The following is a 22,673-nucleotide window of genomic DNA, read 5'->3' on the forward strand; positions in this document are numbered from 1 at the left end:
GACAATCTCTTAATATGATCCGTATTGGATAATTGATGTTCTTTGAAGATAAAAGCCCTGTTTTTAGTTAATTGGTACCTTGTTTTCTCTGAGACACTGTTATTCAGTGATGCTAATCTGTTATTTTTAAAAAATTACTTAAAACAGCTAAGATGTTAGAATAAAATGATTGCATAGGAAAAATTCCTTTGTAATAGCTTATACTAAAGCTTCTCTCAAATATTGCTTCCTTGAATTCCAGAGTTATGGAAAAGCCCTTTTGTATAGCACCCCATCATGTACTCTCAGGATAAAGAATACAGTCCATAATAATGTACGCATTTAATTACGTGGTTCTTTAATATGTTTGTCTTTTCTAGATTGCTAGAGCTATTAAGTCAATGATTCCATGACTTTTAAAGTATTATTTGTATGCATGTAGCCAATCATAGTGCCTGGATACATACTAGACTTTCAAAATATATGTCAGATGAGGAAATTAATAAAATATACATTAATAATATTTTGCCATTAACTAAATAAGTGGAACTTAAAACTCATAAAATTTAAAAACATTTTGGGGGAGCATATTAGAATAGAATATAAAACACAGCATTTTTGAAACCAGGTTAAAGTTTAAATAGAGCTTCATTATTTCCTGGATGAGTGAGCAACATAAACTGAAACTACAACACAAGTGTATCTGTTAGGTCAGGTGTACAGGACAGGCCTCAGTCAGTGAATGAAGGAACTGTTCAAATCCATTTCAAAATTTTCATGGAAGGATATAATGAACTTTCTCAGAACTTCAGGAAATCAAATAAACCTCAACATTTCCAGGAAGGTACAAGGCTTAAAAGGAAAATGCAGGGGAACCTCCTTATGTGCTGTATTTTTCCCTTGAGAGAGAGGAGTTCTGTGTAATAACCTCTACAGCACAATGCTGACCTATTGGAGGAACCCATGGTGTTCTTTATTCTGGCACTATTCCTTAGGATCAGAAACTCTTTCTCTACATGAGTTCCTGTACAATTATTTTTACATAGACACACACACACACACACACACACACACACAAACACACTCTCTCTTACAGAGCCCACTTAGTCTTGCTCTTTTGTACATTTTTTAGGCCTGACCACTTGGGATTGCATAATCCATCAGGGAGCTCATTCCTCGAAAACACTAAGTTTTCCTCTCATCAGCCAACCTGTGTAGCTCTTCTAGAACCAGGGCCTTGTGAAACACAGAGGGTGTTGGAGGAGGAAAGGGAAGGGTGGAAAATATATAAAGATAGTACTCATGTATGAAAGTCTCAAAAAAATCTGAAAAATAAAATAAAAATCATAACAAAAGCGAAAAAAAACACACAAAAAGCAAAAACAGACTACTATATTCCATCCCAAAGGATGAAGAAGCTACAAGTTCAACTCTTTCTCAAGATATTGATCTCTGCCTGAATATTGAGGGTCATGTGAATGAGGTTATCTTCTTCATATCCTATCCTTTAGAAGTCTCAGGAAGAAACAAGAGTCAATACTGCTAGCCAAGGTGGGAAAGTCTGTCATTATATGTAGTTCTTAATAAGTCAGAGGATCTATTCCTTGCTCCATGAATTCAGTAGGGGAAAATATAATCTATACTTTCTCTAGACCCTAATTGAATTTAATTTTATTTATTTATTATTTTTATTTTATGTGTATGAGTGTATTCCCTGCATATATGTAAGTGTACCCATGTTGTGCAGTGTTCACAAAGGTCAGAAGCCAGTGTTGGATCCCCTGGAACTGGAGTTTCCAGTGGTTGTTAGTTGCCATGTAAGTGCTGGGAATTGAACCCAGGTCCTCTTCAAGTATAGCTAGTGCTCTTAACTGCTGATCCATCTCTCTAGGCCCCTAATTGAATTTTCATACTGGGATTTTAGCACTTTCTTAAATTATGAATACAGGAAACAAAGAATAATGATATTAGCTACCAGGACTTTGTCACCATAAGTTTTCCAGTGTGCACCAAGATCAGAAAGCCAAGTTCTATCTATATTCTCCTTTAATATTTTTCTCTTTGTTTATCAAATTTCACTCTTTCCAACAAAAGAAATATTCTCAGTGGCTGTTTCTTTGACCTTAGAAGGTCTAGAATATATTAGTTGCATTGGACAACCTCTTCTACATTTCTGTTTTTCTACAGAACAGATCAGTTCTTTAAATCACAAAGGTTCTTGGCTAGATTTGAAACTGGGGTGAAATACCCTGTCCTTCTCTTGGCATAGGCCTTAGTCTCTTTAGAACTACAGACTCAACAACACTCCTCTTACCTTTCAGTCTAAGTCACTGCATTGTGTTTGGGGATAGGGACCAAATTCTCAGTTGCACAGACAGCTCTATTTTGTCTTCTTTTAAGCATGCATCTCTCTAAGGAGTCCTGGAGAGAATGGTTTGCTGATTGGTATTTAAATGTAAAGTAATTAAATTTTCTTTTTTTTTTTTTAACAAAGGTAAAGGAAGTATTAACTTACTCCAGATAACGATCTGACTTTCCTTGAAAATATAGCAGACATGGCCTTTTGACTCATTTGCGCATGGTCACCAGCTTTCTGGTCATCAGAACTGTGCATAAAACTGAAACTCAGTATAGATTTCATCAATTTGTCTCTCAGGAAAATACATTTTAATTTTTCTCTTCATTATTATTACTATTCATATTTATTATTATTATACAGCCAGGTATGTCTTAGTACACCTAGTACTACTCCCAAGTAGCAGGCTTACTGGTGTATATCACCACCTTTGGCCAATTTTTCTTTGTTTTACTTACTGTAAAATTTTTATGAGTTTCTGCTCAGTCTTTGTGTGTCTTTTGCAGACTGCCTACAACCTCATTGCTTTGTAGATATGTTTGTTCAATTATGAAATTGCTTTCTTTTCTAGATTTTGTAGAATGAATCTCATTAGCAGAATTTTTAAATGTATGTATTTTCATTTAATGTGTATTAGTACATTGCTCACATGTGTGTAAGTACTCAGAGTACGTGTAATGCCACAAAGGCCAGAGCGGATGACAGATCTCCTGTAACTGGAGTTATGGAAGTTTGTTAGTAGCCATGTGGGTGCTGGGAATCAAGTCCTTGTCAGTAGGAACAGCAAGTTGGGATTTTTGTTTATTTGTTCATTTGTTTGTTTATGTAAATTTTTATTCCATTACTGTGTATATCATACAGAACATTTTAATCATCTTTATACCCCTTCCCCATTAGCACCCTCCCATAGGCCCACCCATTCAGATTTCATACATTCTGTCATTTGTCCTAAAGCCTATCGAGTCAACTTAGTGTCCCTCAGTGCAAGTTCATCCACTGAAGTCTAGGCAGCCTACTAGAGTCCCTCACTTATGAACCTCAGCTCTTCCTTACCCAGTGTGCTGGATAGCTTTGGTTATCAACTTGACACACCCGGGTTCAGGGAGCCTCAATTTGGGAATTGCCTCCATTAGACAGGCCTGTAGCCATGTCTGTGGGGGCATTTTCTTCATTGTTGAGTGATGTGGGAGGGCCAACCCCACTTTGGGAAATGCCACCCATGGGCAGGTAGTCCTATACTACATAAGAAAGCAGGTAGAATGCTGGTCAGAGGAGCAAGCCTAAGTATGCAACTATCCTCCATGGTCTGTGCTCCAGGTTCCTGCCCTGAGTTCCTGCCTTGGGTTCCCTTGATGATGGACTGTGCTTGTAAGCCAAATAAACCCTTTCCTACCAAGTTGGTTTTGGTGAGAGTGAATTGTTACAGCAATTGAAGGCAAACTAGAAAACCCAGGATTAATCACCTGCCAATAGTTTTTCAGCTAAGATTGAGTTCTGTTGCCCACTTCCACTGTTCTATGCTAGGATTTTGTCTGCTTGAGTTTGCGTGGGTCTTGTTCATGCTGACACCGTTGGAATAGCAAGTGTTTTTAATTGCTAAGTCATTTCTCTGATCCCTATTAGCAAAATTTTTATGTCACCAATTGAAGCAAAGATTTGATTTTGGTTAGTCTCTTATCCTGCTACTTAATATCATTTGAATCTCTCCATGACTCCTAAAAGTAACTGCTAGATATCACTTTCTTCAGGTGTAAGGAGGACATTACGGAGTTGACTCAACTTCCTGGATAAGTTTTTTTTTTTTTTTTTTTCCGATTTGTTACAAAGGGCTAATATATTAGGAAAGTATCTTTGAAGTAGGATTCAAATACAGGTTACATGGTAGTTGAGAGTGGTAAATATATACGTATGATAAGAATATAAAGGCATGTTACTACCTTTAGAGATGTGGAAGAAATGTGAGCCTAAGCTCATTGGTCACAGGGAATTATTCTCTAAATAATAAGCATTGATTTTTTTCAGTCAAATTACTTTGCATAGTCTATAAAGTATGTTTCAGAATCCATGTCAGCAGGGACTTATTCACAACAATGTTAATGATATCTAGACTGCTATGCTTGAGGCCAACTGGAGACGTGATATATGTATGCTTGCCTGGAAATTGACAGGTCCTCCATAATATCAACTTTTCTTCTTGCTTACTTTTAAGTAATAGTTTTCTACCCATAATATGAAAATGAAACACACTCTGTTTTATCCTTATGGTATCTTTCCACAGTACAAAATATATCACACTTAACTACAGAATATGATCTTGATGCATAATCTGTGTTTTCTATCTGTGAAAAAAATTATTATATGTTGCTGATAAAAGCCAAATATATTTGATGATGCTCAGAAATATTTAGAACTTGGTCTTTGTTTTGTGACTCTTTCATCTTCATGTTTTAATTATATCACATTTTAAAATGAGAGATAATGCTAAATGGCTCAGGGTGTTAGACAAGATAATCTTGGTATGTAGTCATAAGGACTCTAGCTTTCTTTCCATCTGAAGAGTTTTATAAACCTCAAGGACATTTTTAATAAGCATTTTAGCCTGGGGCCAGCACGCCTATCTTCTTTGCCTTCTTCACTCCAGCCGTGGATCACTTAGCAAGAATGCCTTTCCAGATGGAGGGCTCTTGACCTTAAAATTTCCAAGTTCTAAATCTGTAACAAGTAAGTCTATATATGTTTTATAAATTACTGAGTTTCAGATATTCTATTATAAAAGCACAAAATAGACTAAAGCACCAGCCCAAAATTGCAGGCACTCAGGCTATAAAGTTATAAAACAGTCAATATTAAAAAGCCTACCTGCGGGGCAGTGATTAAGCTCATAGAGCCACAATAAAACTAAACCAGTAAGACACTGGGACAGTAACTGGACTTTTTAAAGTATTATTGTTCTTCTTTTTTAACATGAGAATTGTAATTTTCCATTTCCCGGGGCTACAATGAAACTTAATGTTCTTAGCAACTTGGTCAGTCTCCTTACCATCTTCAGCTCACTGTTTTCATTAATTAAACCTTCCCTGTTTGTATTTCATCAGATTGTAAACTTTCTAAGAGTAAGGACCATGACTAGCTCCTGCCATAATCCCCGAGATTAGAGCAGAGCCAGATGCATAAACTCTGTACTTTTTTTCCTATGGTTTTTTTTGGGGGGGGGGATTTCAATGGTAATGTTTATCACCTCTACTAATTAACATGATGTATTCTGTACTTTTGAAAATGAAATGAATAAGGGAGATGATCATTTCTTTGTAATAACTGGAAAGCTAGCAGTCATTTTGCAGTCCCATTATGTTTACACTTAAGGTATTATAATCGTCTATCAGTTCGATTCCTACTGAACTAGAAAAGATCAAGCACACTGAATTGGTACTATGTACAGTACTCCTAGATTTTATGATTTCCTTTTCAATGTTTTGAGACCTCACTACCTGGGGCTATACAAACACCAGAAATATCTTTATAAACAGCATATAGTTGTGATTTCAGAGATAAATACTGATTTCATTCTAGGAGATCTTTGAGGCAGAGGCAGAGGCAGAAGAAAGGTAAATATGAATTCCTTTTTTTTTCTTAATGGGAAGAAAAGTGACTAGATGTTGTAAAGCAAGTGAGAAAGGCACCCTGGCAAGAAATGAGGCTAAAATCAGGCTAAAAGAACAGCAAATGCAGAAGATTTTGGGGGCTTATTTTTGTTCGCAAAGTCACTGATGAACTGTAAGTTCATGCTAATATAATTGGTGTACACTTATAGATGATTTTCATAAGATACTATATGGAGAAAAGGGAAGGAAAGAATCCAGTTAGGAAGACGCTCTATTTCTCCTAGATGACTCAGTGCTCCAGGTAATCATAAACTGATCCAGTATATGAAGTGAATCAAGCCAACATGAATAGGTAAAATAAATAAAAGGAAGAATATGTGGGATCTGTCATTCTTTGAGTTTAGTACCTTCTTTAATATCGAGTAAGATTTATGGACAGTGCTTATGCATGACTTTAACCCCATATGCCTGTTCGCAACTAAATTTCATTTCAGCAGATGCTTCTCAAAGTAAAAAAATAAAACAAAATTGTTTTCTAAACAAAGCTTTTTAATTACAAGAAAAATATGGATATATTGATATTCTGATCTGTTATCTTTGAATACATGTGACATTTTCCTGCAATAAACCACAGGGTTTCCTCATTACTGAGCAGAAACTATGACAGGATGCAATTATTTGAGATCTACTGCTGACTAATATAATCTCCCATGTTTACCCTAAGCTCGTAAAAACATATTTCTAAGGTTTAAAAAGAATATTGAATCCTAAGCAGCGATAAGAAACCTGTCTTTTGAAACACTCAGATTTTGTAAATTCTTATGTTTCTGCTCAAGTCCCCAAATCTCTCTAAGAGTTTGTTTATATAAATTAATAGGTCACAAGCTAAGCAGGGATTTGTAGCCTACCACTCCCTGGAACTTTGTTCTTTTAGGTGAAACTGCGATGGCTTGAAGAAGCAGAACGAGCTGTGTTTAAAGAGTCTGTAGAGTATTAGCATGTTGGCGATTCATTTTAAATTTAAAAAGTAGCATGGGATCCTGGGCTCAATACCCAGTATGACAAGAGAAACAAGCAAACAAATCAAAGCTTTTCTTACTTTGACATTTAGAAATCATTTTCAAATAGCCAACTCCCAACTTAAAGACCTTAAAGCACAGCCTACCCATCAGTCAGGACATTTGGCACTGTTCTTGGAGACCTTAGGATCCTACTATGGCATAATTCCTAGTATGAAAAGCCCTTCAAACATTGTTGAAATTATAAAGAGAGACATGCACATATTAACAGAGAGCAGAAGCAGCCACTAGAATAATAAAAAAATACATACTTCAGAAACATAGAAGAGAATGTTGTGAGTGCAACATAACAGTCTTTCCTATCAGAAGCTCAGCAGACATTGTCTACACATTCATATGTCAGATTAATCCATGGAAATGTCCACCAAGATCATAGAGAAGGGGCTAGAGAGATGGTTCAGTGGTAAAGAGCACTGCTGCTCTCACAGAGGATCTGGGTTCAGTTCCCAGCACTCTCATGGTAGTTAACAAGCATCCATAACTCCAGTTCTAGGGAATCTGATGCCCTCTCTGACCTCCAGGGATACTGCATGTAAAAGTGCACTTACATGCAAGAAAAACACTCATACACATTAAAAATAAATAAATGAATTAAAAATCATAGAGAAATTATTAGAAAATAAGTTTCTAGGGGAAAAGGAAATATATATATGTGTATATATATATATACACATATATATGGATAGGGCAGATGACCATTGAGTTAAATATAAGTAATTTCACCTTATTATTTCAGTACATATATATAATTATTCTAAAAATAAACAATTTGTCTTTATTAACAATGAATTCTTTTGGATCTATTTTATATGATTTAAACAATAACTGACTTTTAAATATTAAATTATTACAGTTAGCTAGTCCCCACATAATTATTGGGAGGGAAAGCAATAGATTTCTGTGATGCTGACTAGAAGTCCAAGATATTCTTAATTCTTTTTAAAAAATTTCCTTTTTTTATATGAGAGTAAAAACCACAAGATTATTGCTTTAAATAAGTTGTTTAATATAATTTTCCAACAATTTCATAAAGCACAGTAATATAAATCATGCCTAGTGTCTAACGATCAGATAAACTACCTAAAAAACTGAACAAGGCCACATAGCAGACTCTATATTTTTTTCAAAATATTATCTAATATTAAATAAGTCTACTCTTAAATAGTAAGTTTATTTTCTTCAACTATGGTATATATTAATGATTTATCTTAAAATTCCTTTTTCTTCTGGTTTAAAATAATCCACTCTGCAAATTTTATTTGATCTCCATGAAACTGCATTTTGGTTAAAAGTCTAGATTATAAAATTATTATATCTTAAGAAAGCTGTAACTACTCAGTTACATCCTATTTCATGAAGAGTAAATGAATATACTCAAATATTAACAAAAATAATTACATTTAATCTAACATCAAAATGAGAGAAGCACATTTGTTAGACTGAAACCCAACACACAATCACAAGTGAAATGTGTATCTTCAGGCACTTGGGTTCTTTGGAGCACTGCTGAACACCACGACCTCTGTGCATTACTATGCAATATTTTCGTGAACTTTCTTAGGCCCTCTGTGTGTGAGTGCAATGTTTATTAACCAGAACTTCACAATCTACTCAATTATTAAGCATTAATCTAGTTTTTAAAATTAAAAATTGAAGTTCATCTTTCCTCAGGTTATAGCAATGATGACATATTAGAACTCAGGCCTTCTCTACCCTCAAAAGTGTGTATAGGTAAGACTATTAGGCCAGTGATTAGTATATTTACTAGGGAATATTGATCCTATCAAATAATTTTATTTCAGAAGTACTTACTTATATATTGTTAGCATTCCATTGACCACGGGCTACCTCACTAGTCAGATTTGTTTCTTTGTTTTTTTGTTGTTGTTACTGTTTGTTTTTGAATCAAGTTGTTGGCTGTAGGCCAGGCTCGCTGAGAGAACTCAGACTTCCTACCTTAGACTCCCAAATTCTGGGATGACAAGCTTGTATCAGAGCCTGATTCTTTTTTTCTTACAAAAATATTTTTGAGCAAATATTTCATATTAGTGGTAGGAGAAAACGAACTTGAAAGAAATTAAATGACATGGGTAAATGAGGAACCATGGCAACAGTAATCAAGTCCAATGAACATAATTTACAAGGCAAATTTAGTATATGCATCACACACAAAACCTTTGAATTCTCAAATCATGTTTTTTTCTCTTTTTTTATTAATAAGATCTGTAGTAATAAATATACTTAAAAATTTTAAATTTACTTTTATTTTAGGCTTATGAGTGATATGCCTGCATGTATGTAAGTGCATTGATGTCATATAAAGCCCTCAAATACAGGGGAGGGCACTGGGTCCCTTGGGATGGGAGCAAAGGATAGTTGTTAGCTGCCATCTGGATGCTGGGAACCAAACCTGGGTTCTCTGCAAGAGCAATCTGTGCTCCTAACTACTGAGCCTTAACTCCAGCCCCTAAATATACTTTTATTATACTTTTTCTATCATGGTCCGATTCACAAATTGACACACTGATACATATACAGTCACCCATACACTTGAATACATGTATATTTATATTTCTTTGCATACAACTAAAAAAAGTTTCACAAAATAATTTTATTATTTGAACTAGAATATTTTTCTTCATTTATAATTCAATTTTATTTGATTCAGTTCTGTATCTACTGCAAAACTGATTGTCATGATCCAGTAGATTGATTTTATGTCTCACTGGTGGTTTGGAGAACATTTTCTAGTTGACACCATCTCTGTATCAATTTTGTGCAATGCATTAGGATCTTCAACTGTTTAGGACATCTGTATTATTTTTCTACACTGATATTCTTTGTTCTGTCCTTCCTGTGTTGGTTTTATATGCAAGCATATTACATGTATGTTTTCCCAAATTTTAAGTGTATAAGTGTAAGCCTGCATGTATGTAAGTGCACTTGTGTCATGCAATGTTCATGGAAGTCAGAAGATGGTGTCGGATTTCCTGGAACTGGAGTCACAGACAGTTGTTATCTGCCATGTGGCTGCTGGGATCCACACCCGGGTCCTCTGCAAGAGCAGCCAGGACTCAATTTCTGAGCCATCTCTCCAGTCCCCAAGCATATGGTTTTTAAACATGTAAGCATTACTTTCTCTTTTAGACATCTATTTCTTTGGAAAAATGCATATTTTCCAAATCCTTATTTCAAATAAGAGTTGATCACTAATTCTTGATAACATTTCTAGCAATTTTTATGTATATTGCAATATGTCTTAATCCCAAAGGTATTCAATGAGCCAAAAATATATAAATAGCTGGTCTTTGAGAGAGTTCTCTTTCTAAAATAGACACACTAAAATATATGCAGTTCTCCCAATAATTTCTTTATTAAATTTACTTTAAAATACTTTACAAAATCTCTTCATTACCATATCACAATTTCATATTATATATTAAATGATGACTTTAAAAAGCCCCCCTCCCCCCAAAAAGAAAGAGTACACAAAGTTGTCAGAAAAAAAGTGATGGGGAGATACGGGAGTAGTTGGAGGGGAGAGAGTAGCTTTGGATTTGATCAAAGCACATTATATGCATGTGTGAAATGCTCAATAATTTTTTAAAGTTAAACAATGTAGAACTGTCTTTCATATTTCTTGATTCCATCTAACAATAAAAACTCAACAAAAATTATGCTTTTACCATGACAACTTGGTAGGGCTCTATTCCATCCAGGTCTTCCATCATCTCCCATGATACAAGTAAGTGTCGAATAACCTTGGAGAACATAGCCAGCATCACAGTAGTAGGTGACAGTTGACCCCAATTTATAATCCATTCCAAGTCTGGTGCCATTCATTATATTGCCTGGGTCAAAGCAGGACTCCCGGAGTTTTGCTGTAAAACAGTTTTTATATGATATTAATTGCTCGAAGACATGATTTCACACGAATCCTTTGGAGCATGCTCATCTCCTGAAGAATAGTATCTAAGTATTGAGAGAGAAGGAAGAGCTGGTCATGTCAAAAGGAGGTTAAGGGCATGAAGAAAAGACAGCTACCATGTGCAAGCTAGAAAAATTGAATTCCCAAATGTCAAATCCAAGTTCAATGACTTAATCTTTTAAATCTAGACCCTAGCCCCAGCAAGGACACACGTGTGTGAGCACACACACACACACACACACACACTCACACACATACACTCACATGTGCACACCTACACACTCACAAACACAAACACTCACATGCACACACACTCTCACACACATACTCACAAAAGTACATTGTAATTTTTCAAATTCACAGTTTATCTAAAACTTGCCTCTCAAACCAAGGTACACTGTATCCCTGTGTTCCACAACGCAAAGTCAACTAAGCATGCATAAAAATTATTCAAATTCAAATAGAAAATCAAAGTCAGGAATTCCTTAAAAAGCAACATTTGAGTTTTCTGTACATGCAGCACTGCCCTGAAGCCATGCAAATGAGACAAAGTGAGGCCACTCCCTGCTTGAGCCTCTGGCTCTTTCTGGTCAGGAGTCTCTACCTGTTTGTTCACCATGCACCTCATTGGTGTAGCATGTAGTTAGGACAAACATACCTCTATCTGTACTTAACTATTAGAAACATTATAATTAGTCCCTACACAATACAGTATAAAAACTGCCTGCATATCATTTTATGAATGATGCGATATACATGCAGGGTTGTGTGTAAGTTGTACACAAAGCTACACCACTTTATATAAGAAACATGAACATCCATGGATTCTTGCAAGAGGTGCTGGAAACAGTCACCCAGGGATATCCTGGAGAAACCATGATCTTTCTACATAAAATATTCAGAAAACACTGTTTTCAGGGAAGATCCTGAAGGACAATTTACTCCCTTGGATCTCTAAAGAGGGATAGTGAGTTTAATTTGTTTATTTTGAAGAATAAAACCTCAAACTGAATAGACAAGGAAACACAATGCAATTTAAGAGGGACAGTAACCTGGTCTTCAACAAGTAAACTAAATGTATGGGAAAAGGAAGGATTTAATAAATGTTTGAAAGTATTCGCCTGTTGAACTTGCTAGTTTTTCTAATACTAATTATCTACAAAGTCAACTTTTCCTTTTTTTAAAAAAAAGTTCTCAGCTTCAATAATATGTCATTGAAACTATATTGCAATTATTTTACTTTTTTTAACTTAAAAAATTATTGAGAATTTCATATATGCATATAAGGTGTTTTGATCAAACCCACACTCACTCCTATTTTACTTTTTATAGGGAGACATGTTTGACATATTTTTAGTAATGCTTGTGCAGAATTTTTTTTGTGTGTTCTATTTAGTTTGAGTAGACTTGTTTTTTATTAAATATTTTATTTATTATTTTCATTTCATCTGGATGAGTGTATTGGTCGCATGTAAGTGCCCCCGTGTTGTGCAATGCCCAGGCGATCAGGAGAGGGCTTTGGATTCCCCTGGAACTGGAGATAAGGACGGTTCCGTAGCCACCACGTGGGTGCTGGGAATGGAAACCGGGCCCTCTGTAAAAACAATCAGTATTCTTAACTGCTGAGCCACCTCTCCAGCCCTGAGTAGACTCATTTACCTCCTGATTCTTATATACTGCTTTCAACCCTTGGTGAGTAGGTTTCCTTGAGTAATACTGCGCTTGTTTCCTACCATGTGTGCCATTGCATTTACCTTTGGAAAAATTGAAAGCACCTGATAAAAATTATGAAACGACAAATTTATGGAACTATCTTTATGAGTAAAAATTTGCTTGCTGAAATATTGGGTTGTCTGATGAACAAATCATAGACATCAATTGTTTTTCTTACTTTTACTCTTTAAATAAAATATATCAGACTATATTTTTTCTCAGTTGGTTTCAATATTTTTTTACTGCTTCAATACTCTTTAAATTTATTTATTTAGTTTTTAAATTTTATGTGTTTGAGTGTTTTGCCTACATGTACCTAAGTGCAATCATGCCATGCAGTGTCTGTGAGGTCGGAAGAGGTGTTTGGAAACACTGGAACTGGAGTTAGAGATGGTTGTTAGCTGGAATGTGGTTGCTGGGATTCAAACTTGTGTCCTCTGCAAGAGCAGCCAGTGATCTTAACTGTTGCTCTATCTCTCCAGCCCTTGAATATTCTTTATATACACATAAGTATATGCCTGCATACGGCTACACATTTATATATACATATATAGCTTTTATTAAAGATAAACATGAACATAGATTATAAAATCAAGTTTAAAATAAAAGCCTACTAAAATTTTAACTTTTTAGTACTAAGAAAAGCAAACATCCTTGATTCAGAGTGCTAGGATATATTAATGACAAGGAAAAGCATTTTTGTGGTCCAGGGCTTCCACTTTCTCTCACTTCATTTTAGGGATATAAATTTCAGCTTGAGGAGTCTGAAGTGTTTTTCATTCCATGACTCATTGGTAGCTCATTAATATCTAGAAATAAGATGATTTGGGGCTGGAGAGATGGCTCAGAGATGAAGAACACTGGTTTTTCTTGCAGAAGACCTGGATTAGAATCCCATCACCCACATGGCAGCTAACAACTGTCTGAAACTCCAGTTTCAGGGGATCTGACAACCTCTTCTGACCCATGTGGGCATTGCACAACATGAGTGCACTTACTGACATGCAGTCAATACATGTGTACACATAAAATAAAATAATAAATAATATTTTTTAAAAAAGAAATAAGATGATTAGAGAGGAAAAGTCTCTTGGTATTGGCTATATCCCCCAAAGTTTACATGTTGCAATTTAATCACCACTGTAACAGTGCTGGAAGATGGGGGAGCTTAATAAAATATGACTAATCTGTTGAGGAATCTACCCTAGAAGTCAATTTGATTACCATGAACATGGATAATATGAATAGTGGATTTGTTGCCTGTAAATTTGATTCTCTCTTGCTCTGCTTCATCCTCTTTTATCATCTCACCTCTGCCAATGGAAAATATTGTAAGACAGTCTTTGCAAGATACTGACATCTTAGAATTGGACATCTTGGTCAATAGAATTGTAGAAATAAATGCCTACTATTTATAGGTTACCCAGCCTCAAGTCTTTTGTTATAGTATCAGAAACTGGAGTTAAAGCAGAATAAAAATATGGAAAGCAATAGAAAGAATCAACCTGGGGTCCTGAAGCAGTGTCTGGAGTACAGCTTTTCTCTCATTGACAAATTTTAACGGTCAAAACAGAGAATTAATTATTAGAGTTTAAGTGTATTGTTGAAAATAAATATTGCTTATAGTATAAAAATAAGATTTCCTCTAGAATTATAAGTGGGGATTGATGTAAAGACTGAAAGTGGTAGGTAGGGAGAATGGGCTGATATGATTGTGTATTTCATTCTGTTTCTAAGTTCTTTACTTTATTCTTTGTGGTCATACACATTGAGATAGTCTTGCATAAGTCATTCAAACAATCTAATCTCTCTAATTCTAGCATCTGTACAATAGGTATAGCAATAGTACCACAATGCTTTTAGAAAACTTATGCAACATTTCAAAGCCTGTTGCTCAAAGGCAAATAATTGTTTCATAGTTATGTTGTATGGGGAATATTCTATGCACTCAATGTATAGGCATGAATAAATCAGACAAAGTTTTAACTCCTAAGATTCTTGCATTTTAGTATACGTGTAGGTGGTTAGCAAGGTAAAAGAAGAGACATTCTCTATCTGACAGTGTTTCAAGATATTACAAAATGTTGGCTAAGATTCTAGACTGTGGGCCACATGCTTTTAAGCAAGGACTTAAATGGGTTTTGCCGAAAAATTGTCATTTACAAAAGCAAATAATTTTTAATGCATATCACTTCCTAATGTACCAGAGTACAATAAGAGCCAAAAAGCTAGGTCTTCATTTATATTGCTCCAAATGAAGAGCAATGTTTAAAGGTTAGACATTAAATTCATTAAAAAATATCATCAATTATATAGTATTAATTGTGATCACTGCTGTTATTTAACAAGATATTGGAATTCCAATATGGAACATTCAATAAGCTAAGAAACAATGATGAAATATGAGTAGATTACAAAGAAGGAGAATCCACACTGTAAAGACAATCTAAAACTGTACAGAAGTATTATTATATCAGTGAAAGTTAAGTAACTTTGACAGATCCAAGAAATAATAAAATATGACTGTGGCTTTCTTATTAACAACAACAAGGATATCATACAATAAAGGCATCACTTATTACCTGTAAAACTGTAAGACATTTAAATTAAAATGAGGAAGATTTTATGAAGAAAATTATAGACAATTCCTCAAAGACATTAAAGAAACATGAGCAAATTGAGCGACTTGCCATATTAATAGATGGGAAGATGATATGTCAGACATCAATTTATTCCCAAACAATTTGTTAATTCAGTGTAGTGCCAATCAAATTCAATACATAGAAGAAGCTTAATTCTAAAACTAAAAGAAGTTCAAAATGTTGTGACATGTACCCAGGACAAACTTAAAAAAGAAAGTTGTTACAGTTTGAATGTGAAATGTTGCTCTGGGCCTAGTCCCCAAAGGAGGGGGCTATTTTGAGAGGTTTGGGAAATTACAGGAGGTGAGGTCTAGAGGCTTGAAGCAGGTCATGGGAAGATACATGTCAAGGAGGACAGAATTTTGCTCTGAGTCCCTCTCTTCTCTGCTACTTAGCTGCCAAGAGGTGAGCAACTGAGTGCTTCTCAGCAAGAATGGCCGTGAACCTGCCCCACCAGGGCTCAGGAACAGTGGGGCAGACTCTGAAAACTCTGAAGGCCTGCATGAGCCAAAATAAATGGATTCTAATTTTAAATAATTCTGTTGGATATTTTGATACAGCAATGAAACGTCTCACTAAATAGTGTGCTGTACACCTTGTACTGTGGCCTATTTTAAATTATTGTTGAAATGTTAGTAAAGATGCTGGCATGGAGTCAGAAAAAGAGGCCAGTGGAACTCTCTAGAGAGTTGAAAAAAATGGCTAACAGATTTGATATTTGAAAGCAATAGCATTTTTTCTCAGTAAGTGCTGCTAAAGCAATCAGTTACATGGAAAGAAACGAGATTGCTAGCTTACACAAAAATAGGTTCCACATATGTTTAAGACATAAAGGTGAAAAGTAAAGCCCAAAACTTTAGAAACAAACAGAAAGGAATGTTTGTATGAAACTTGTAATAAAGAAAGGTTTTTTTTTTTTTTTTGGTCTTTTTGAGACAGGGCCTCCCTTTAGCCCCAGCTGGCCTGGAGCTCCTTATGTAGATCAGGCTGGCTTCAAACTCACAGAGATCCACCTGCCTCTGCCTCCCGAGTGCTGGGATTAAAGGCATGCTCCACCACACCTGGCAAGAAGCGTCTTTTAAACCCAGACAGAAGTATAAATTATGAGGATAAGGAAGAATTAAATATGCTACAGATTAAAAAAAATCTGTATAACAGAGAACACAGAGAAAAAGTGAAACTCTACTCGTCAAAGATGGAGGTATTAATGATAACATAAATGTTATGCAGTAGTAATTTCCATGAGAGAAAATAGTTCCTATAAATAAAATAAAACCAGAAAACCAACTAGAAAAATGTGTAATGGTAGGATGACACAGATTTTGAAAAGGAGCTGTGAGTATGCAAAATAGCGAAGATAGGATCAACTTAATACTAAGTGGAGTAAAGGAAATCAAATGAGAATGACCAATAACTATGAAATTAACAACTTTAAAATTTGGCAAAAGCACTGATTTTTCAAAACGATTGAGTATTTTAAGCTCTTATCTTCTGACATTCAGTCTGAATTGGAACAGACTCTCGGTATTCTCTAAATAACTTGGCAATATGAAATGAATTGAAGAGGTTCAAACCTTTGGACCTGATAATCCAGCACTAGCACATACACAAATGTTTCAATGTGACTCTCACAAATATATCAAGAAGACACATAAAAGTATTCATTGCATCATGATTCATTCACAGCAGTACTATAATAACCTATCAGAAAAAGAACACACATTAACGATAGCACTGCTAGAAGAAAGAACATGGTAAGGAAATTAGTAAGAACCATCTGTCTCACATTGATAAACTTCAACAACCATTTAAGGAAAAACATTAATACACACATAATGACAATGTAAAAGTTGTATGAAAACAGGACAAATGTATGCATGAAAGAAAATATAAAAGTAAGTATAAGCAGGCACACATGTAAATGGTAGTTACCAAATTCAGGTTTAAGAGGCCATTGTCATGAAAGTAGCAAGGATGTCTGAAAGCTACCTTAAGTGTACACTACAGTTTTCTTGCCTAGCCATTTAGCTGAATCCCAGGATTGGATGTAGGTTGTATCTTCCAGGCAGAAAGAATAAGTTATATGGTGCTCAAACACAGCTCTCCTCAATACCACTGACTGTCTAGCCCACAGGCTCAGGGGCATATAAACTAGCACCTGCAGATAATCCCAATAAACAGATAGCACCCCAAATCCTCGCTGTCCATGGCCATCAGTTTGTGTATTCTGCCACTGACAAGTCATTGCAGATAATATTTGACTTACTAAAATAAGAATAAATGGCTCTTAAGCAAACATGGCACCGTGTGAATGGTGTTCACTGAGTGGGTGCTTTGAATTTATTTATTTTTTCTTCTATATAATTTTCAGTTAAAAAATGGGAGCTGGGGAGATGGCTTATGGGTAAAAGTGCTTGCTATTTAAGCATGGAAACCTGATTTGATACTCATGGTAATCACTTAAACTTAAATGCAGCCCAGGATATCTCTAACCCTGGTGGTGAGTATAAGGGACAGAAACAGAAAGATCAATGGGGATAGCTGGCTATTAGCCTAGCCAAACTGATAAGTGACAGGTTCAGTGAAAGACCCTGTCTCTGGGAATAGGCAGAAAGGAATACAGCAAGACACACAATATATTCCTCTGACCTTCAGTACGTACTTTCATGGGTACAAACATCCATGCCAACACCTGCACACACCATGTACACATACACACTCACAAACAAAATAGAATAAAATAAAGCAAACTGCAATATTTGAGGAGATATACATATTTACCATGATTTAAATATTACATGTATTGAAACATCACATGATAATCCAAAATATGTGCAATTCAGGCTTTCACATATTAATTCAAAATTAAAATAAGAAAAAAACTACATCAGGAAGCATTATTTTTTAGAATATCCAAAGGCATTCTAAAATAATTTATTTAAATACTTTTAGAAACATTTAGAATGCATATTTTGTTCTTTCTGTCGTGAGTATTGACATTTAAAATATTTGTAAACATTTTCTGAAATATATTATCGTATACTTTGTTCTCTTTTTCTCTAAAAATGGGCTCTAAATTAAAGTGCTTGAGTGAAACCTAAGCTTCCTTCCTCAAAAAATTCAAGTAATTGAAGTAGTTTTTTCTATTAAGTATTTTGTGGCCTTCGCCTATCACCACAGCATACTAATTACTAATCTGTTCGCCTGATACATTTCCTTGGGTAGTAATTAGACGAATGCTAATTTTCTTTTCACTGATGGGAAACTCTACAGTGAGAGCCCTTTTGTGAAATGAATTGTACATAGCCTGCATTTCAAAGTGCACGTATAACTAAAACTGACAACAGCCAGTACAAAAATTATCTTGCAAAAATTACTTGCAGTTTAAATCATGATGCTAAAATTGGATGTTCATATTTACCTTTATATTCTAAATGAAACCCAGTGTAACTGACAGACCCATCACTCCGAAAAGCCAAATGCATGGTGTTTGAGCTGCTTTCTATTCTTTCCGGCAACTTGCTGTCTTGAAAACTTCCAATCAATGGGCTATTACTGTCGGGTCCATCATATATGTACAGGAAGTCATAGTTTGGTTCTATGCTAAAACTGAGACAGAAAGAAAATACAAATACAAATGATTATCACAAGGATATTTACACAAGTAATCATAGAATCATATATTCATTGTTTCAAAAATCAATAGGTCCCCAGAAAATCCAATGTAAAAATTTTTATGACAATAAACCTATGGAATATGACTATCAAATCAGTAGTAGGAAACGAGAAAAGTCATTGATAGCTTCAAATAGCTCACACTGAGAGCTTATCTGGAGGGGATCTGAGATTATAATTTGAGCCTTATTTCTGCCTCTTTTACCTACATATCCTTTTGAAAGTTACTTTTCATCAGCAAAGTGAAAGACAAAATAAGTTTTAAAAAATTCGCTCATGTATTTTATGTCGTAAAGATGCAACTATGCAGCTCTTTTCTTTTCTTTTGGAGTGTTTATATTTGCCTTGAGGTTCTAAAACTGAAGATTTAAAAATAAATCAACTCAGATTCAATCAGAAAAAAAACACAGGTTGCTTTAAATTACTCAGTGAAACATTATATACTATATTAGACATCTTGTTTCTGAAAGTATGTATATAATATATAAATACAGTTTAACATAGAGAAAAGCACACTAATACATTTTCAAAATAAATAATGATACAATAGTTTTTTTGATGTAGTTGTTTCAAAACAATAGTTGATTATTGATATATTTGTATAATAAATTTGCTTTAACCTTACAACTTATGGGAATTATCTCTTAGTATTCCTAGTTCCCATATTTAGAAAGTGGAACTAAATCATCAATTGATCTATTACCTGGTGTTATACAGTGGTTCAGAAAGAAGGAAAAAAATTGAACTCATTTGGATTATTGAGAAACGTCTACTAATTCATGATAATAAATGAAAACTTGTTACTGTTAAACCAACTTCAATAAGGAAACTCTTCTGTCATTAATCACTTTTGTACTTATGTGTGATTTCTTAGATGAAGATACTGCAAATATACAGAATTTATTACCAAGTGTCTACAAACATTTTTATCCTTAAAGGTTTTCTACATAAGAGAGATAAGTTCAACTACTGAGTTTATTAACGAATAACTAACTGGTGGTGAGGACAGATAGATGAGGATGGTGCACAGATTACCAGCCCTTTCATATGTGAAGTGGTCTTTAACATGAGAAAATTAGGAAAACTCAGAACTACTATGTTTTATTTAAATTGGTTGAGTAGCTTGCCAACTCCTACTTATTAATCTTAAATCTTGTCAGTAAATTCAAGACTTGAAATTTGGTACTTATTAATAATATAGACCTGAAATAAGAAGGTTAGGCCTGAGTTCATTTATACTTGTTGTAGGACAGAACCCAGCCTTTTGAATTTCCTCTCTTTCAACATTTGATTTCACCAGCAACTTCCTTGTCTATCTCCCTGTGGGGCCTGTGGGGATGATCAATGGAAACAAGTGTTCTACAAAGGACACAGCAGTATTTTCTGTGTGTGGAATGCTGAAAGTGGTCTAAGAGTTATCATAGGACATTTCTTCATATAGTCTCGGTTTGTGTGAAGTGATTAAAGTATTGATTTATAGCTTTTTTGAAAATAAAAGTGAAACAAATTCTTTTTTGTAGAAAATTTAAGGATCCAACAATCACACAAATATAGGGAGAATGGCACATTCTCACAAATATGGCATTTTCATAAATATTAATTCAGTCTTGCCAATAATCCTGTAATATAAGAAAAGGGATTATAATTTTCGGTTTGCCAGTGAGTATTCTAAAGCCCTGAAAATCCAAAGACCTCACTTAATAAATGACAGAATTGAAAATCAAATATCTCTCATGTATTTCTGGAAATATAGCCTTTTCTCCCCACATTATTAGCTGACTTTTAAAAGGAAACTAAGGGCTGGATAGATGGCTCAGGTTCGAATCCTAGCACCCATATGGCAGTTAACAACTGTCTGTAACTCCAGTTCCAGGTGACTTGAATGACCTCTTCTGTCCTCCATAGGCATTACATGGCATAGGTGCACTTACATACATGCAGGAAATACACACATATACATAAAATAAAAATAATAAATAAAAATTATATGAAAGGAAACTAAGACTTGTATCAAACATATTAATACTTTTTATTGTCTTAAGATTCCATTTCTTCAGTAACAACAATGGGAATAATTGTCTTTATTTCAGGAAGTTCTTGTGACAAAGTCCTGAAATAACTAAGAACTTCAACATCATTGCCTTGGTGTGAACAATTAGCTGTACAGCACTAGAAGTTATAGAAGTAGAAATTCTACAGTTTTCTTAAATGTTCATGACTTTAAATTATAGTTTTGAAAAGTGACTTCAGTATGTCAGAACATATTTTAAGTTTAAGTTTAAACATTTTGCATAAATACTAAGCACCAGTAGAATACTGGAGGTAAAGGGAGGGTTGTGGTACTTAGAGTTAACTGATTGATTACATCACTCTTGGTGAACATGAAAAATACTTCTAGTTAGAAAAATTATAGTGTTTTTAAATGGTACTTAACCTATTGTGTTGTTTTGCTCTGAGGAGCTGGGGACTGAACTCACCATCAAGTCCCTGCTGGGCAGTTGCTCTATCACAGCTCTACACTCCCAATCCCTCCCACTGAAACCTTAAATTGAAAGGGGATATCTTTTGTAATACATTATTGGTGTCACACAAGGAGAACCAGATGTATTCAAATAAAGAACTTACTCAGGGTAACAGAAATAACAATAGCAGAGCTAGAACTCAAACCCACCTGTCTTAGTTCCCATACAACTTTGTGCTTACGACTTTATTATAAAGCTTATCCTGTAATTTTACACTGGAAACCATGAATGTAAACTTTGGAATACTCCCATGTAAACCTCTAGCATAAAACCAGTTTTGTGACAAATCAACAGGCATGACCCATTGAATTCTTCTTAATTAGCTGGACTTGATGAGACAACAAAAAAGAAAATAATTAAGAATGTAGATCCTCCCCAACCCAGGACTACATGCGTTTTCAGATGGTAAAAAAGGGTTTTGGGGTGTAAACAAGACAAAAAACACTGAAGTACTGACCAGTTAATCCTGAAGTTTAAGAAAAGCTGAATTTTTGAAACAGTTATAAATACAGAGAAGGTAAAAAAAAAAAAAAAAAAAAAAAAGGCTTATAAAGAGACCAAAGTTTGTGATTCAGTAATCCACTGTACTTCTAGCCCATTCTCCTGTACTGGAAATCAGGTGATAATTCTCATCCACTGCTCTGCAGAATTATGCTATTATCAAGGATATGCATCTTGTCCACTGTGAAGTATTAATACTGATATTAATTTTCATAAGTCATGTATAGAAATAACTTACTTAGCACAAATGGAAAAATAAATTGACCAAAGAGATTTTGTAACATGGGAATGTGTAAGAACTCACCTAATAAATGCCAAGGAGATCACATAGTCCGTGTTGACTGCAATCTTCCAGTCACAGTCCCTGCTGTGCGGATATGGATGAGGGAAGTTTGGCGAAAGGATAAAGCCTGAAGATCCTGTTAAATTGCCTCCACAAGGTGCTTTAATTTAAACAAGCAAACAAAATACCTTAAGAGATTAATAAAACCCATTAACTGTCAAAATTTGTGAAAACATTTCTTCGAGGGTATATGAGATTTTGCACTGAATTCACTTTATGACTGGTTGTTGGGATACTTCACTGTCTTTCAAGAAAGCCATTCAAATGCTCAAAACAGTATAGAGAAGAATATATTGAATTTAACTGCTTTACCAGCTTTTAAAAGTCATGTGT

At 34.7% G+C, this 22,673-nt stretch overlaps 1 protein-coding gene across 1 annotated transcript in view; it reads right to left on the minus strand.

The window, feature by feature from the left end:
* Positions 1-22,673, minus strand: part of LOC103747790 (CUB and sushi domain-containing protein 3) — a 473,923-nt gene that overhangs the window by 257,354 nt on the left and 193,896 nt on the right. Inside the window, exons 17-19 of the mRNA XM_008850327.1 lie at positions 22,302-22,440; positions 18,721-18,908; positions 10,703-10,897 (exon numbers count right to left, since the gene is read on the minus strand). Coding sequence (XP_008848549.1) covers positions 10,703-10,897; positions 18,721-18,908; positions 22,302-22,440 — 522 coding nt within the window. The remainder of the gene's footprint in view (positions 1-10,702; positions 10,898-18,720; positions 18,909-22,301; positions 22,441-22,673) is intronic.

This window comes from Nannospalax galili, unplaced genomic scaffold (assembly GCF_000622305.1).
Source record: "Nannospalax galili isolate Female #2095 unplaced genomic scaffold, S.galili_v1.0 scaffold1485, whole genome shotgun sequence".
Lineage (NCBI taxonomy): Eukaryota > Metazoa > Chordata > Mammalia > Rodentia > Spalacidae > Nannospalax > Nannospalax galili.